The sequence below is a fragment of the Carlito syrichta genome, unplaced genomic scaffold, assembly GCF_000164805.1.
Source record: "Carlito syrichta isolate Samal-C Ts95f unplaced genomic scaffold, Tarsius_syrichta-2.0.1 Scaffold305639, whole genome shotgun sequence".
NCBI classification, from domain to species: domain Eukaryota; kingdom Metazoa; phylum Chordata; class Mammalia; order Primates; family Tarsiidae; genus Carlito; species Carlito syrichta.
The window spans coordinates 114,555-133,247 of NW_007249735.1; the positions used below are offsets into that span (position 1 = coordinate 114,555).

At 43.2% G+C, this 18,693-nt stretch overlaps 1 protein-coding gene across 5 annotated transcripts in view; it reads left to right on the forward strand.

Moving 5' to 3' along the window:
- HTR4 (5-hydroxytryptamine receptor 4) overlaps positions 1 to 18,693 on the forward strand; it is a 172,863-nt gene that overhangs the window by 61,829 nt on the left and 92,341 nt on the right. For all 5 annotated transcript variants that reach the window (XM_008061903.1, XM_008061902.1, XM_008061904.1 and 2 more), the window contains exons 2-3: positions 10,901 to 11,026; positions 12,764 to 12,964. In XM_008061903.1, the coding sequence (XP_008060094.1) occupies positions 10,901 to 11,026; positions 12,764 to 12,964 (327 nt within the window). The remainder of the gene's footprint in view (positions 1 to 10,900; positions 11,027 to 12,763; positions 12,965 to 18,693) is intronic.

Below are 18,693 nucleotides of genomic sequence, written 5' to 3' on the forward strand. Positions count from 1 at the left end.
TAGGATAAGTGTGTTCGGGGTAGGCCAGGCAAACTAAGAGGAAAGCTTCTACTGGGTATTGACAGCAGATTGGAGAGACATGAAGAGATTTAAGAGATCCTCAAAGTAGACAATGGCTTAGGCAAAGGGGGAGAAAAATTGGGGAAGATGCCTGCTTTCTGGGTTAGTCAACTGGAGTGATGCTTATGAGAGAATCCACTCGGGAGAGGAAGGCATGATTCCCAGTTAAGCTCCTTTAGGCCCCTGTAGGTCTTCATGTCTCTGTACCATATTCTTTAGACCAAACTTCTCTCTGGTTCCAGAAGAGCAGAGGTCATGAAACTTTTTTTCATAAAGTGTCACAGAGTAAAGTGTTAGCTTTTGCCGGCCACGCAGTCTGTGTTGTAATTACTCAGTTTTGCCCGTGACGTGAAAGCAGCCGGAGGACCCACATAGGTGACTGGGTGTGGCTGTGCTTTATTTACAGTAAAGTTGTATTTTTTTGTACAAAGTTATAATGCTACTTCTGCAGTAGCATAATGTTAAGTGTTTCTTCCTTCCTCTGGGCATAGAATTTTTGCACTGTCAGAGGCAGAGGTGAGAAGAGAAATCATACTCCTTCGCAACTCTGGCAAATATGCAGAGCTGGACCCATGAGCAGTCAGGCCCAGGGACAGAGGCCAGCTGTTGTGGGAACAGGTTGTAATCCCAGGGCAGGGAAATTCCACTTTTCCTTGAGTGCTTATCTTGGGGTAAATGATTGACCACTGTAGAGAGGGCACATATGGTCTACATTTTTTCCCTGTGCTGAATTTCTCATAACCACGGGGACAATTTCGAGGAAATGACCAGCCAAATCCTGAAACTGTGCCACGTGTTTTACTCCAAAGGAAGACATTTCTGTGCCTGGTGAGCATATTCCTGAACAGCTGTAGGCAAAGAGTTGTTTGCAACACAAACTAGAGACTATACATTGGATCCACATATAAAGAAAAAATGATACTGTAAAGGAAAAAAAATCTATCTCTATAACTGTTTGCTGAGTTCCACTTTTGGAAGAATGGGTTTTCTTAAAGTGAGACCCATCTTCACGGCTAATTAACATACTGACATTATTATTTGGCATTTCATTTCCAAAAAAGAATGGAATCTTTGGCAGTTAACAACTATGCAGCAGTGAGAATCTCCCCAAATGTAGTTCTTACCTTGTTTTTCTCTTCTGCTTGGTTCGGAGAGCAGTGGCCTTGATCCTGATACCCTCTGCATCCCTGACATCCTTTAACTCCATTACACTCCACACAGAGCTTCCTTGGGCTTTGAAGTGTGTCTCGGCCCCAGCATGTGTGATTGTTGAGGTCCTTGAAAAGCCTATTAAGAGTTTGCTGCAACAATTTTACTCCACATGTTTATAGTTCAAAAATACCTAACCCTCATCATCTGTGCAACAACCACCTTTCTGCCCTCTTGCCCTTATCTGTAGGGTCTTCAAAAACAATAAAAAAGAGGGTTTTTTAAAGAAGTACAAACTCCATTATGCATAACTTTCATTTTATAGGCGTTTCTCCTTTTTTTCTCCTACCATTTTCCATAGCTGGCATATTTTATTTTTATAAGATGTATTAAGCTATCACTACCAATGTTTATAGACAAAAAGCAAAACTTTAACATGTCTTTTTTTTTTAAGGTAATGTATTCAATTCCAAAGGAGCATGTTGAAAATTTAGTGGGTAAAGCACTGGCCTTGCTATCAGAATGTGTGGGTTTAAATCTCGGCTCCACCACGTAAGTGTGGTAGGATGTTACATCTCTTCACCATGATGAGTTCCAGTCTTTTCTTCTGAAAAGGGGGCAACATGATATTAGATCCCATGATAACTGTGAAGATCAAACAAGCCAACATCGAAAACCTCCTAAGTGTGTTGTCTATCGTAGGGTAGGTGCTGATTGCATCATTGTCAAAATCAGCCCATTTCCAAGGAGAATGTAACTCACTGCCGAGTAAACGAAAGTAATTTGCAACAGGGGAATGGAGGATGAGAGTAAGGGCATCCCTCATTAGGCTGTCAGTCAGTGGCTCTCAAAGTGCCGTCCCTAGGCCAGCACCAGCATCAGCATTACTTGGGAACTTGCTAAAATTGCAAAATTTTGGACCTCGCCCCAGATGTCCTGAATTAGAAACTGTGGGTGGGTCCAGTAATCTGTGTTTTAGCCAAACCCCCAGCTGACCCTAATAATTACTGGCGAATCTGAAGCTCTGATGCTTCTGATTATGGAACAGTGCTATACACATTATTTTATTTAACCCTTCTGTTTTAAAATTTTAAAAAATAATTAAAAAAAGAAAAATTTTAACTGGGGAACCTGAACATTTACTGTGAGAAGCCAAAGTAACATAAGCCATATCATAAGAAATATTCTTTCTCCCCAAAAAGATTTCTACCTAATTCAAAAATACAGGATTCTAAAGAAGTGTAACCTCTAGAATATATCTGGAATGTGGAAATAAATGAAGACCACACGAAGAAGAACAAATAGAAGCATTTTATTCAGAGTGTGATTAGCAAGAGGGCAGCGGTCACCCTTGCAGTTAGCAAAGACTCAGATTGCAGGCAGAGCAGTAGAAAAGCCTTGTAAGTTAAACATGAAAGGTCCAGGCATGCTCTGACAAGAAGTGGGCATCTTCTGTAACTGGTGAGGGGGCACATTTGATGTTCTGTGGTTAGTCTTGGTTGGAAGCTGGTAGACGGGTAAAAATTAGGAAGCTAACAGGTACAGAACAATCCTGGCTACACAGAGATTGTCAGAGTCTTATTGTTACATGTGGTCTGGCCATTGCCCACTTGATGTCTTGTCTCTCAAGAAACCTAGGAAAAAAGGTATATATGTTTAAAAGAAATGACATATGTATGCTTTAAAAAGTTTGCAGTTAACAGTATTGTTCAAGTTATTGGTTATAGAAAAAAATATTCACAGATTCTGCTATTTCTACTTTAATTAAAAAGATGTTCGAAAATTAATTATTGGCAGTAGTGGGAGTCTGCCTGGGGAAGGGGGAGCACACCTCATCAACAAGGGTACCTGCGTAATGAACATTTGTATATGTAACCCTGAATTGTACCCCACATCTTTAAAATAAAAAATTAAAAGTTAAAAAAGAAAAAGAAAATTTAATTTACACAAGACTTGTTACCCGTGCATGTATTACCTGAGTTTACCTCTCTCACACTTACTCCAACTGCTATGGATTTTGTTCATGGCAAGTAATAAACATAATGGAGAATATAAGCACATCATTGCTGATGGCCCCCAGCTCGTGGAGTTAACCTTGGGTTTTTTTTTACTTTACCATGGTATAAAGGTGATATGCAATTCAGTAGAAATCATACCTTCAATTTTGAATTTTGACCTTTTCCCTGCTAGTAATATGCAGTACAATTTTCTCTTACAAGGCTGGCAGCAGTAAGCCCAACCTCCAATCAGCCACAGGAGCGTGGGGTGAACAACCAGTACTCTGCAGGGCACTCTGTTGCCAGATGACTGCCCAGCCATAGGCCAGTGTAAACTTTCTGAGCACATGTAAGGTAGGCTGAACTGTTACAGTGTTCACTAGGCCAAGTGTATTAAGAACATTTTTCACATACAATATTTCCAACTCATGATGGGTTTATTGGGATGTAACCAGCCCCATCATAAATCTAGAAGCATCTATAGGTGTAAAAAAAAAAAAAAAAAAGTCAGGCATGGTGGCTTACTATTGTAATCTCAGCACTTTAGGAGGCAGAGACAAGAGAATTGTCTAAGCCCAGGGGTTGGAGATCAGCCTGGGCAACATCCAGAGACCTTATCTCTACAATAAATAAGTAAATAAAAAATTAGCCAGGTGTGGTGGTGCACACATGTAGTTCCAGCTACTTGGAAGGCTGAGGCAGAAGAATCACCTGAGCTCAGCAGGTTGAGGCTGCGGTGACTGTGAGCGTGCCGCTGCACTCCAGCCTGGGCAAGAGAGTGAGACTCCAACTCAAAAAATATACATATCTACTGTCAAAACAAAAATTCCACTGGACAAAGTTATACAGGCAAGCATGACTTTTTTCAAGACTATTGTAATAGGGAGAGAGACCAGGACTCAACTTCATCACAACAAAGGGCAGGAGAGTTTGTAAGAAATGGAGTATGTGGGGGGAGCGGGGGAGGGCACTGGTGGGGGGTAAATTAGAGGCCATCTGTGTTTGCTAACTGGCCTTAAAGGGAAAAACAAGTTTTCTCATGTCTTCATGACAGGAGGTAGTTTTGCAACTTGGAGCATGGTGTCCACTGAAGTTAGGCTCCTGCCCCCTCACTAAGTCTGAGAGATAGGGGTACCATATTTCTTGATAACTTCATTTCAAAGGGATGGCTCCCAGGTCCTTGGGAAAGACAGTCCCAGTGTGTAAAACTGGTGAGTGACTTTGATTTACATCTCAAAGAATCAGAGAAAGAATGTACAATTACAAATGTTTTAAAGCAATTGTTCTAGGAAGAGGGAATTCAGAGTCTAGAGTCAAGAAGTCTGTCTCACGTTTAGTCAAGCTTAGTAGAACCTTAAAACCCTCTTGATCAATATCCAGCCTTTTATCAGTATAAAAAACACCAGAAATCTTAACATTTAAGGTTAAGAAAATTTATAGTATAAAAAAAAATCCAGTTTTAGGCAAGTTCTCTCTTTTGAGTCAGAACGGCTTTGCACTCCTCTCACTGACTGTTGATAGGTACATGATTTTCTCTAATGTAATTACTTTGCAAGGGATGTGCAGTGCTGGACAGGATGGTGAACATAGCACTTGGGAAGGGAGTAATGGGATCATTTGTGGATATGCTGTATTTTTCAAGCCATTTTCCTGTGTAGATGGTGTTCACAGCAGGTGGGAGAGGAGACACTTTCTGCAGAGGTCACTGGTGCAGCAGTGAAACCCTCTTGTCTAACATGATTTTAGCGCAAAGTTCATTATGCAAAAGGATACAAGAAGAAGTGCCCTGCCTCGCGCCATTCTCAGAAGCAGCTGTTCAGTAGTTCCAGAGGACTGCCAAGAAACATACATTGTTGTCACTTGAAATTTTCTTTGCTCCTGGCATGGTATTTCCATGTCTCCTCTGCTGGTTTCCCCTTCCCTGTTGCATGTCTCAGTGCTGCAGTTCATAGCTACCCTGGCCCTCTTCCTGGGTGACCACATCCCTCCCCAGGGCTCTAAATCCCATGGAAATGCTGGCAATCCTAAGTATACGTCTCCTGCCCAGTCTTCTTTCTTGAGCTCCAGACACACACATTCAATTGTCTACCTGGCATTTGCGTGTCATGGGTATTTTATACATAACATGTTTTTTCCATCTCATAAAATTGTACTAACGTTTATCCAGATAGGCAAATCAGAAATATGGCTATCACTTTGGCTTCTTCTCACCCATCCATGGAATCTATTTTCAATCTGTCCCTGGACTCTTCCAAGGTATTTGTATTCCACCCACTTCTCTGTCTTCCCAACCACCATGCTACTCTAAGCAACTGTCCTCTTTTACCTGGACTCCTGCAGGGTCCTGGCAGGTTTCCTCCCATGTTTCCACCCCCATGTCATTGTTCTACTGACATCACTTTTGCTCTTCTTATTGATCTTCCAGTAGAACATAAATCTCTCCTGGGCATAACAGAACCCTTGGGGTCCAGCTTAACCACTTTTCTGATCTCATCTCAGATGCTTTTTCCCTTGCTCTTTCTCTTTCCATAGTGACACGAAAAGCCTTTGCTCAGGGCCTTTGCACCTGCTCTTCCCTACGAATGCTTTTCTCCTGGTTCCCCTGAGTCCTGAATTCTCTGTCTACGTCAGAACTAGCTGACTGTCACCCCTAGTGTTCCCTGACAACCTAATGTGGCCCTTTAGCCTGGTGTGTCACACTCGCATGTTCATGCCTTTTTGTGGTCTTGCTAATCCATGGGTGATTCAGGAACTAGCAAACTCAGCCACACACAAGGGCTTGTTGGAAATGCAGAATGCCAGGCCCTGCCCAGAACCAAAGAAGCAGAATCTGCAGCTTAACAAGCTCCCCAGTGGATTCATACAAACATTAAGGTTTGAGAAGAGCAGCTTTGAAGCACTGATCACAAATGGCACTTATTTCTTCAATTGTGCACTTGAATGTTTTCTGTTTCCACTGATGGTATGAACTCTATGAGATCAGGGATGTGTCTGTTGTTCTTCCTGTCGTGTCCAGTGCTCAGCACAGAGCTTGGCACAGAGTTGCCATTCAATACATATTTGACAAATGAGAAATTAAATCTAACTTCTCAACTGATTCATGAAGAAACTGAGGCTTAGGGAAGAAGTCACCGAGCTGGGAATTAGCAAAACCAGACTCAAAAGATGTGTTCTTGACTTTCAAGAAAGAAAGTGTGTGTGTGTGTGTGTGTGTGTGTGTGTGTGTGTGTGTGTGTGTGTGTGTGTAATAAAGCACAACCTAGGACTTCCTTTGCTGTTGTCCTTTTATGGGCTTCTGGATTAATAACAATAGTTGCTCATTTGCATTATACTTTCTTATTTACACTCCACTTTTACATACACTAATCTATGTGGAAATTTACTCACAATTAGTATCTTCAGGTTTTCTTTTCATTAAGAGCAGAGAAAACGGTAAACACAGTCTGCAAGTTTGTGGAGTTTTTCTTTTTAAAATTAATGGGTCAAAAGATCACTGGAAAAGCAAAAAGAAGGAACACAAAATTTCTCATAAGAATAGCCGTCAAAGAACCAATTTAGTAGGGTGGACCACTCCGGGTCAGATGAGAACCGCCTGGGAGAATGAATGACAGAATTCCTGGAGGATGTCAGAGGCAGTCCAAGGATCTAACAGGGATTTTGCAGAAGTGGTTCCTGGTTTATTTTGATTATCATTACTGGACCTGCGTTCAGTTCAATAGACAGTCCTGCCTAATTAGAAAAACTTCTATTGTTAAATTTTGCTCAGCACTCATAGTTTAAAGTTTAGCTATTTCTAGCTCCTAATTAGCATGCCACAAATGAACCACACAATTGAACTTGGTGTTCTCTGACTTTGATATTCCCTCTTGATTTGAAATATATGTTCCCTGGAGCTAGAGATGTTCATCACAGACACTCTGAACCTGTTTTCTTCTACACAAGAATAGGCAGTACACGAGCGATGGTTCTAATGGTGATGGAGAGTCCCTGTTCTAAGGATATGTTCAAATCATAGACAATAGACAAAAAGGGGGTCCTATAACCAGCCAGACCAGCCTGCCCCCAATGTAGGAGCCTGATACAGTATCCTGATATGTAGTCCTCCATATCCATGTATTCTTTTTTTTTTAATTGTGACACAATATAGGCTAGGTGTGGTGACTCTCACCTGTAATCACAGCACTTTGGGAGGCCTAGGTGGGAGGATTGCCTGAGGCCAGGTGTTTGAGACCAGCTTGGGCAACATAGCGAGACCCTGTCTCTACCAAAATAAATAAACAAATAACATAAAATGTATCACTAATACATAAAATAACCATTTTAAGCATGCAATGTAGTGATCTTAAGAACATTCACAATGTATGCAACCATTACCACTACCCATTTTCAGAATCTTTTCATCACCCTAAACAGAAACTCCACACCTGCTAAATAATGATTACCTGGTCTCCTCTACCCCAGTCACTGATAACTACTATTCTGGTTTTATCTCTATGACTTTGCCTGTTCTGCAAGCCTCATATTGTAGAATCTTACAGCCTGTGTCCTTTTTGTGTGCATTTTGTTCCACTCAGCACAGAGTTTTTGAGGCCCATCCATGTGGCAGCATGCATGTATCAGAACTTTATTTCTTTTGCTGGAGAAATAAAATTTTGTAGTATGTATATACCACATTCTCTTTAATTATCTATTGACAGACACTTGATTTGTGTACCCCTTTGTGCTATTGTACTCTCTCAGTGCTGCTGTAGAGTATTGGTATATAAGTATTTGCTTGTATCCTGCTTTCAGTTATTTGGGGCACACACCTAGGATTCAGTTGCTGGATCGTATGTTCTTTTTGTACTTAACTTTTTGAGAAACCACCAAACTGTTTTCCACAGTGACTGCATCATTTTCTGTTCTCATCAGCAATGCACAAGAGTTCCAGTTTCCACATATCCACAGCAACACTTGCTATTTCCTGTTTGTTTGCTTTGTGTGTGTTTATAGTAGCCATCCTAATGGTGTGAAGTGGTACCTCATTGGCATTCAGGTATTCGTAAGCACTTCCTGCACCAGGGAGCTCCAAACAACACCAGGAGGCCGTTGTGGATCATCTTTAGTTGTTAGAAGGTTCTTCTCATCCATGACAATCATGCCTCCCTCTGTCAGTGAACCTCATCCTGGTTGTATTTCAGAGTCACTCAGGAGCTTTTAAAAATATCTGCAGTCAAACTGTAACCCAGACTAGTTAACTCAGTGTCCTGAGGGGAAGTCTAGTGCCAGCTGTTGCGAAGTTCCTCAGATCATCTCAATGTCAGCTGAGGCTGGGCACCACTGCCTAAAGCCCACTCTTGTCCTCGTGAACCTCACAACCTGCACAGTGCAATATGTGATGATGTTTCTCACCCAGTCTTTTCTGGCATCCCTACTGAAGGCCAGCTCTCCACCTCCACCAGTTGTCCAGTCCTCCTCACCCTCTTGGAGTTTGTGCCATGGGAGTATTATTACCAGCAACACCTTATATATTGTCCTGTGTGTCTGTTTATTGTCTGCTCTGTTTTGTTCCTTGATGCTTCTTTGGGACACACGGTGATGCTTAACACAGAGCAGGTGCTCAGAAATTGTTGACCACTTCACACCATTAGGATGGCTACTATAAACACACACAAAGCAAACAGGAAATAGCTGTGGATGTGCTGATGAGAACACAAAATGAATTCATGTATGTATCTACTTTTATTTCAGATAGTTAAAAATAGCATTTGTGTCTCATCCTTGGGCCTTCTCTTCTTTAGGTAAAATCTTCTTCATACCTTCAACCAGTCTCCAAAGACATTGAATAATAAACTTCATCATTATGAGCATAATATATCTCTTTGTCACTCAATCAGCAAATAGTTATGTACTTACTGTGCATTACATATTCTACGTATGTTTTACAATAGTATTGCATATAAATTAATGCACACTGTAGAATAGACACAGTGCCAGACTTGCTAATTGTGGCAGAAAAGATCACCAGAGTCAGCCTGTGGAGTGGAACACATACATAATCATCGATAACGGAAGTCATTTAAGAAAGCAACAAATGCAGTAAAGAAAATGAAAAAATGGCGGTGGTACATTAGGGGGTTGAATTTAATCTGAGGCCAGAATGATCAGAAGCCAGTCGATGAATATGAATTCCAGAAAGAAGGCACGTCCAACACAGAGGTCATGGGTGGGGGGGGGGAGCACGTGTCCCAGGGTCTCTGAGTGAGAGGTTCTGAGGAGGACAAGGATAAGCACCACGTTACCTCTTTTGTTGGACACTTTGATTCAATGTGGCCTAAGTCAAATGAGCTTTTGATGCCCACATCGCCCTATGGAGGTCTTTTTCCTCATTGAATTAAATCCTATCCAATATTTGTACTGGTGATAGTTGGAACTTAAATGTGAAAGAGCGATTTAGCAGTACATACCTGGAATGTCTTTTCATCTGAACCTCAGCACTAAACACTTCAGTCAATCTATAAAAACACTTCTCAGCAGAGTGAAGGGATTTTCTTATTCTCTAACCAATATAAGACCTATTCTAATTATCACCTTGCCTTCTGTGCCAGCCCCAGTGGAAGAAATTTTGGACAAAACCAAAATCAGCACTGGGCAGGCGGCTGCCACTTGAGACCAGTGGATATCTTGACTTTCAACCAAAGGAGCTCAAGAAAGATATTAATAGTTCTGGATTCTGGGGATCCTATATTCTCAGTGATGGTCTCATAGGACAAGCAGCCTTCCCCAGACCAGCCACTAATATGCTCTGGCAACTCAGTGTCCATTTCTGGTTCCTCATTTTCCCATATTGAAATGTGGGGTTTGAGTCCAGGAATTTAGAGAGTCATTGAAACTTCATTTAAAAGAACATTTTGTTACAGTATAAACAATTTTTAAAGTTCCTATAACTTCTGGATAACTTGTAGCTATTATGATTTCATTGATGGGGACCATCACATCCAAGTTAATAAAACAAAATGCTGAGTTCACACAGGAAAGACAACGGTTGTAGAATCAAATTGAATGCAGAAATTGATAAGAACACAAATTTGAGCCAGGGGAACAATAACTTATGGTGGGCACCAAAAGAAATGTGGTTCAGGGCAGTGAAAGGAGCTACTGAGCTTATTGATTGGCTGCTTTTTTCCAGTGAACTTCACAGAATCTAAGATCAATTTGTTCCAGTGAAGAAAAAGGCCTTCAAGCCTTGGTCTTCGATCCCCTAGGCAGCCCACCTGCTGGGATGGCATGCTGAGGACAGGGTGACTTTGCATTCATGCAGACCCTGACTAGGCTACTGCCATTCATTCACCTGGTGTTTACAGTCTAGCTGGATAGGTTCACAAAACAGACATCAACCATACACATGTCTGAGCACAAGCCAGGCCAAGTGATCTGAAGGAAAGCCACAGGTCCCCAGGTGGAGAGTGTCTGCCATCCCAGAATGGCTAAGTCACCTCTCCTGGCCTCCACCTCCTGTTACCTAGGACTTAACCAGGATGACACATCAAGTGATGGGTTCAGACCTTGGCATCTATCAGGTACATGACAGGTGTATGTTGGAGCTGATCCTGGTGACATCACCTTCCTGAAAGTCAAAGAGAAAAGATGAATTTTCTTTGCCCTTTCTCCAAGTATTGTTCAGTTCTTTGTGTGTGTGTGCTTGTGTCTTCCAGTTCCAAGGAGGGTTTCGGGTCAGTGGAGAAGGTGGTGCTGCTCACGTTTCTCTCAGCTGTTATCCTGATGGCCATCCTGGGGAACCTGCTGGTGATGGTGGCCGTGTGCAGGGACCGGCAGCTCAGGTGAGCAGCCCAAGGGAACCTCTTGAGGAAATGTGGATGGGACTCCAGGCTCCCCTGGAATGCTAGGTCTCAACATTTCCATTTTAACTCATAACCAAGAAATGTTGAAGACATTCGTGGGAACCATATTTGAAAAATGGAGAAGGGAAGTAAGGACCATACGTAATCTCACAACTCTAATATAACCGTGTGAACACTGTTGTATATTTCCACTCTTTTTCCCATATCATACTTGGCTTTTACATGGTTGTGATCACCCACGACTCTATATGCAGTTGTTGAGAGCACACCTTATCCAACCTCCCTATTTGACCAACAGTTCAGGGAAAGGATAACTGACGGGTGACTGATCTAGAAATTAAAGGTCTTCTGCACTCTTGACTCCATCTGTCTCAACCCTGGCTGCAATTAGAATCCCCCAAAGCACCTTTACTTTTTTTTTTGAGTTGGAGTCTCACTCTGTCACCCAGACTGGAGTGCAGTGGCCGCTCCCGGCCACCGCAGCCTCGACCTGCTGGGCTCGGCGATCCTTCTGCCTCAGCCTTCCGAGTAGCCAGAATTACAGGCGCGCGTTACCACGCCCGGCTCATTTTTTTTTTTTTTTATTGTAGAGATGAGGTCTCGATCTATCATTTTTTGAGTTGGAGTCTCACTCCATTGCCCAGGCTGGAGTACAGTGGCACACTTACAACCGCCCCGTCGTTGACCTACTGGGCTCCAGTGATCCTTCTGCTTCAACCTTCTAAGTCGCCGGAACTACAGGCGTGTGCTGCCGTGCCCAGCTAATTTTTTGATTTATTGTCGAGACGAGGTCTTGCCAAGTTGTCGGGACTGGTCTCGAAACCTCGGGCTCCCAAAATGCTGGGATTACAAGCTGAGTCACCGAGCCTGGTCTGAAGCATCTTTAAGACAAACTACTGTGTGGTAGCAGTATGTCTCATGCAATATTTTGCACATGTCTATCCTAAAAAAAAATCTTTCTTTGCTAAGATTTAAATTAAACCAGACATTGTATATCTGATCCAGCAATCTTGGAGGAGAGGACTGTTAACCCCCAGGGTTCCTGAACTAATTGAGCTGGATGAGACCTGGGCATCAATGTTTATTAAAATCTACCAGGTGATTCTAGCATGCAGCCTGTGGTGAGAGCTTTAGGCTATAAAAGGGGATAAAAGAAGCAGTTTCTCTCTGAGCAAAACATTTTCTTTTTACTTCTATCTTATTTCTAATGATGATCCAAATAAAGCATGAAAACGCGATTCTGCCTGGGGTAGCAAGCATGAGGCCCACGGTGGTCTATGAGTGTGAGGTGGTGGAGGTGACCTCTGCCGTGAGGGGACCCCCTGGAGAGCCTTCCTTGAGGGTGCCCAGAGGGCTGAGGGTGGAGGAAGCCTCTGGGCCCACAGGTAGAGGAGGGAGTACCTGCAGAAGTCACCGATGAAGCTATGATCAGGTCAGAGTGACAGAAGGGAGAAGAAGAAAGGGCACATTTGGTGAAGGTGGGTCTGGAGAAGCCAGAAGAGGCTGGAGCTCACAGGACCTTCTCAGCCCCATCACCAAAGGGGAAGGGGATCTCACAGAGTGTGCTCAGCATGTGACTTTCCTTTCTCTCTCCTCCCTGCTTTCTTTCCCTCCTTCTTTTCTTCCCTTTTCCCCTGTTTTCTCTCCTGCTCTTTTCTCCCTCCCCTGCTCCCTTCTTCCCTCCCCCTGTGTCCTCTCACACTTTCTTGCTCACAGGAAAATAAAAACCAATTATTTCATTGTATCTCTTGCTTTTGCGGACCTGCTGGTTTCGGTGCTGGTGATGCCCTTTGGTGCCATTGAGTTGGTTCAAGACATCTGGGTTTATGGGGAGATGTTTTGCCTTGTCCGGACATCTCTGGACGTCCTGCTCACAACCGCATCGATTTTTCACCTGTGCTGCATTTCCCTGGACAGGTAAGGGCAGAGCAACATGAATAGTGGACAAGGAGTTGATGGGTGCTGGGCAGTGTGTTTCTTTTCTTATTCCTTGAAGGAAATAAATCTCAGAGAGATAAACTTGGTAATTCAGTTATTCCATCACTCTCCAGCCTTTGCAGAAGGTTCCTTTTCAGCCAGACCCTTTCTGAGGCACTGCAGACACACAGATTAGTAAGACCTATACTCAAGGAGCTCACAATCTAAATGGCAATGGGTATCAGTCATCAACTCTATTGTAGAGCTCTATATTTTATAGTGATGGCAAGAACAAAATTTGGAGCAAGCCAAGTGGCAAGAATTCATACACCTGCCCAGAGGGCAGCAGAGATAGTGCCCTGTGTGTGTGTTTTGTTTTATTTTGTTTTTGAGTTGGAGTTTCACTCTGTTGCCCAGTCTGGAACGCTCACAGCCATCACAGCCTCGACCTGCTGGGCTCAGGCGATCCTTCCACTTCAGCCTTCCAAGTAGCTGTAACTACAGGCATGCACCACTACATCTGGCTAATTGTTTTGATTTATTGTAGTGACAAGGTCTCTCCAAGCTGCTCAGGCTGGTCTCGAAGGCCTGGGCTCAAGCAATTCTCTCACCTTGGCCTCTCAAAGTGCTGGGATTACAGGCTTGAGCCACCATGTCCAGCCTAGTGTCCAGTGTTTAAACATTACTTTTTCTGAAAATATATCTGCATAATAATTTCACATACATTTTGAGGCAAGTGCAGGTGATTGTGGAGATTGTTTTCCAGAAAGTTACAGGTGATAATAAAATTCTTAATAATGGCATGCTTTGGGCCCCAGGTCTAGCATTCCACTCATGTTGCATAATTTTTAAATTATCTGTCTTCATATTTGACTTCAAGTGGCCTAAAGATTTCCATCTTTGCTTAGTGTGTTGAAGATGCCTGTTTAACACTCTTATCAGTCGTATCAGTGTGTTTTATTTTCCAATTCCTGCTCATTTGCATTCAATAATAAAAGTAGGATGCAACTCAAAAGTCAGATGTTACACAGACATATGCTGCCATCAGCGTAGTCATATCCTAGGGGATGTCAGAGAGTATGGGATGCAAATCACATATCATCAGAATCACCAGGGATAGCTGTTTCTCACTGTCCCTTGAGCAGGCCGACAGACCCAGGTTTTCCCCCAGACTTGGAATAAGTCACTGTTTCTATAGTTGAGGACTAGAAAAAACTGTTCACTGTAATTAGGGATATAAAGATATATCTAAAATATGTATCTTTAAGCACCTAAGTCATAATCTTCCCAGAGAATTACTCAGACTTGGAAAGGGCCTTAGGGAAACCAGTTGAGGGGAGGGCGGGTTTGTGTCCTCCTGTCTCGTGGGTTGAATGTACATTGATTGGAATGGCAGGCAGAACGGCCTGCTCTCTCTCAGTTGCTGTCTTTTGCTCTTCCAAGAACCTATAGTTGAATGTGCTTAAGTTAAATGCACGTATAATGAGGCTCCACTCTACAGCCAGAGATGATGACCCTGGTACAATTGAACTGTTGGCCAGCAACCAGGCCCATTGCAGGTCCTAGTTTCGAAATTGATGTATATTAGCTTGTTTACAACAATCTGACTTCAGCACAGGAAAGACATCTTAAGACAGTCAGTATGCACTGTATGAAAGTTCACATGATTGGAAAATAAAATAGAAGGAAGTGAAAAATGTATGAAAATCCTGCTGGGTGATCTGCGTCTGATCATCACCAAGTTGAGTGGTGAGACGGAAAGTTATAGGAACTTGGAGAAGGCAGGGCTGGGAGATGGGGCAGCTGGAGGAACATCAACCTCGAGACTTGAGGAAGAAAAAGTAGAGGAGAAAAGGAGCTAGGTAGGGAGCAAAAATGGTGGAAGATGTACAGCCATCTGTGTGGGGAGTTTACTCAGGGCAGCCTGAGAGAAGGTCTGTAAGTTTCCTAGGGAGGGTTGGCCTCAGAATTCCAGCTTCATGCTCATGTGCTTTTGAAATCGGGAAACTTTCCCTGGGAAGATCTGAGTTGTTGTGAAACAGTATGAGTTGGTCATTAAGAACCATCTGCTTAGCTGGGTTCGGTGGCTCAGCCTGTAATCCGCACCTTTGGGAGGCTGAGGTGAGTGGACTGCCTGAGCCCGCGGGTTCGAGACCTGCCTGGGCAGCAAGACCTTGTCTCTGCAATAAATCAAAAAATCAGCCGGGCATGGTAGCGCGCGCCTGTAATTCCGACTACTCAGAAGGCTGAGGCAGAAGGATCGCCGGAGCCCAGCAGGTCGAGGCTGCGGTGGCCGGGAGCGGCCACTGCACTCTAGTCTGGGCGACAGAGTGAGACACCAACTCAAAAAAAAAAGAACCATCTGCTTTAGAATCTAGATTTGTGTTCAAATCCCAGCTCTTAATTTTTAGCTCTGAAAATGGCGGTATGCTTTCTGAGTCTGTTTTCTTGTCTCTATAAATGGGGGAGATAGCACCTGTCTTACAGGACTGCAGTTAGGAATAAATTAGATAATCAGTTTATTTTTTAGCAGGATTTATTGAAAGGACAGAAAAGCTCCCACAGTGGGAGGGGACCTGAAGGGGTTGCCCCAGATAATCAATTTAAGGCATAGCTTTGACCCATTGTTGCATAGCCCTCCATGCTAGTGGATGTTAATTTCAGTTTCTTCTAATTCTCCATGGCCGCAGTCTTTCTTTCCACACTTGGACTTCCTCAGTGAGTATCTGCTCCAGGAGCTGCATCATTCAGACACCAGGTTGTTGTTCTCAACCCTGCCTTTCCTTATCCCCTACATGCAAATCATGACAAAACCTGCTGATTTTCCTTCCTAAATCCGAGTCTGTCTCTCTCCATCTCTATCATCCTAGCCCACACGAGTATCATCTCTTGCATAAATAGTTGCGATACCCTCCTAGAGTTCTCTGCAAATTTGCTTTGGTCCCCTCTGATCACTTGCCACTCACCAGGTCACATAGCTTCTTTTGAAGATGCTCCTCAGTTCCTGCTAGTCCTTGGCTTAAAACTCTTCAGGAGCTACTCACTGCACTGAGGACCAAGACAAATCCTGCAGGGCTCTTCACTGTCTGCTTGCAGTCTGTATCTCCACTTCCCTCATGCCCTTCCCAGCCTCCCTCCAGGTCCCACCACCTGCTTTCTCTTTCTCCAAGGCTCTGAACTCAGACATAGCAGGCTCTGGCCTCTCCCTCTGCCTGGAAAGTTCCTCTGTCTCTTCTCTCCTGTGTGTCTTTCAGATTTTACCCTGATCCCCTCCTTGAGGAAGTCTTCTCTGACCCCATCAAACCCTTTTCTTCTCCTTTGTAGAAAGCAGTGCAGTTGCAATGAAAATCAATTCTGTGATTTCTTCCTAAGCAGCTCCTTCTCACCCAGTGGGAGGAAGGTCAAGGCTATGAACAAGGGCAAGACCCCTGGCTGTTAGGAACTTGTGTGTCCGTGGGGAGATTGGCAACCAGCCATTGCATAAATATTAATTCAGGTATTTGGTCAACACAGTCTAACAAATGGGTGATCAGCACATTCTCTTTGCAAGAGTGCTGCCAGTAATTCCATTTCTATCTCTGATAGCGGATGTCAGAACTCCAATGCCATAAGTAGGCCTCAGAGGGTTTGTTTGGTTTTGTTTTCCTTGGGGAGCTGGAGAAGCTTCTTCCTGCTTGCCTCCAGCTTCCCTGTCCCAAGAGAGCTGCTGTCATGAGCTGGAGAGTTTATCCTGAACATTATGGGGCACGTTTTGGCTTGGAAGAGTACGGCTTATTTATCATCTGTCTTCTATTTTTGTTGTGTCTTTCCCAGCCTAACAACTGGGCTCAGCTGGCCTGGGCCAAAGCACAGAGTGAATGTCTTGGTGAAGTGCAAGGCATTTGCGGACTATGCGACATGATGCCATGTCCTCCTCACTTGAGCTGCTGCAAGTCTTCTGGGATAAATGATACACAATAGTGCCTTTCGAACAAGAATGCTCACTTTGATTCCTAATTCTCACAGATGGAAAACTCCTGCATTAAAACAAAATGTGAGACTCCTGTAATATTGTAAAATGCATTTTCCCATCTGCCACTCTGAACGCACTGTGCTTTCTGGTGCCCTGGGAGTTGAATTCTGTTAATGAAAGTTTATTGCTTTCTTAAAAATAATTTCCAAAGCATAATTAAAATAAATGCGTCATATAGTATGGGTCATGGGAGATGAGAAACTGCATTAGAAGCTTTATAGGACAGTTTGTTTTTTAAAATCTAAAGTTTTGTGATGAGTAAAAACCAACCAAGTAGCCATAATAGAGTATGAGATTTAAAAGTAGAATATAATGCAGTCATTAAAAATCACGAGAAATAGTTATATGTGTTGTACCAGAAAGATTTCGCTGGTGTATTATGTGGGGAAAAAAGCAAATTTCAGACTGTAATGTTTAGCATAATTCAATTTTTACGAAATAAATATTTAGATGTGTGTATCTGGGTATGTGGAGACAGAGAGAGAGAGAGAGAGAGAGACAGACAGAGAGGGGGAGAGAGAGAGAGAGAGAGAGAGAGAGAGAGAAAGAATGCGTGAATCTTCACTAAACCACTAACAGTTGGTTACTTGGAGGCATAGGGTATGGTGCTGTCAGAGTGGAGGATAGCCAGTCAGCTTGGGGTGGGGAGCCTTCACTTTTACTAATTTCTGAAATATACATTTTAAATTTCAGTGTTCCCATTTCTAGAAGGTATCCTCAAATGCAAGTTCATTCACAATAGCCTTTTAGCTAGCAGTGTTCCTGGGATGGCGCATTCCTCCGTTTGCCAAAGACGTTCCATGTCAGTGCTGGGAGTCCGCGTGCAACAGAGCAAGTGAGGGTGTGGGTGTCTTTCTGCCCCGTGAGCGCCTCCTCTGAGGGAGCCCTCTCCTTCTCTTGTCCCCAGATTGTTCTTCATGGTGATCTTAGCTGACCCTATCCCAGGTTATGACCTTGTGTTTGTTGTCTCTTTTCTCATCATCACAGATTTCTTTTAATCATGACAATCATACCTGAGCACTGTAGAAAATGCCATCAGTTCACAAGTAGAGCATTAAAAACATCCTCAATTCTTCTTCTCTATTCCCACAACTACATGACCTGAGGGAACCATTGTACCTAGCAATCCCCTATGAATTCCAGTTGTTTCCTATTCAATAAGCAGACTTATTTGAATACATTTTGAGTTTATGTTTTAAACAAGCCTTTGGAGAGAAATTTCACTGAATATACGCCAATGAAATGCCCATAGATGATGTTCTTACCAACTTGCTTATTGGATGATCTATTGGTAAGGTCTCCTTCAGTAGCATGAAACAGAAAATAAATTGACTAATTCAATTAACTGAGAAGTCTGGCTCCAACATGTCTCTCTCCACATGGGTCTGAGCAGTGTCATCTAGTCTAACTCTGTCTCTCTTTCTCTGTCTCCTTCTCTTCCTCGTCTCCATCTTGCATTCTCTTTCTCCCTGTCTGCCTCTCTCACTGTTTCTTTCTGTCCTGTCTTTATATCTGCCCCTCTTTGTCCCTGTGCTGCTCCTCAGCTCTGACTTCTTGTTGGATTCATTCTCAGACTGGGTTCTTCTACCAGGAAAGAAAAATAACCCCAGGCAACATGAATCTTGAACCATCTTTAACACATGAGTTCATAGGAAGAAAAACCTGAGTGCTGCTCCTCGTGGAAGAAATTTGGTTGACCTTGCTGGAGTCAAACTCT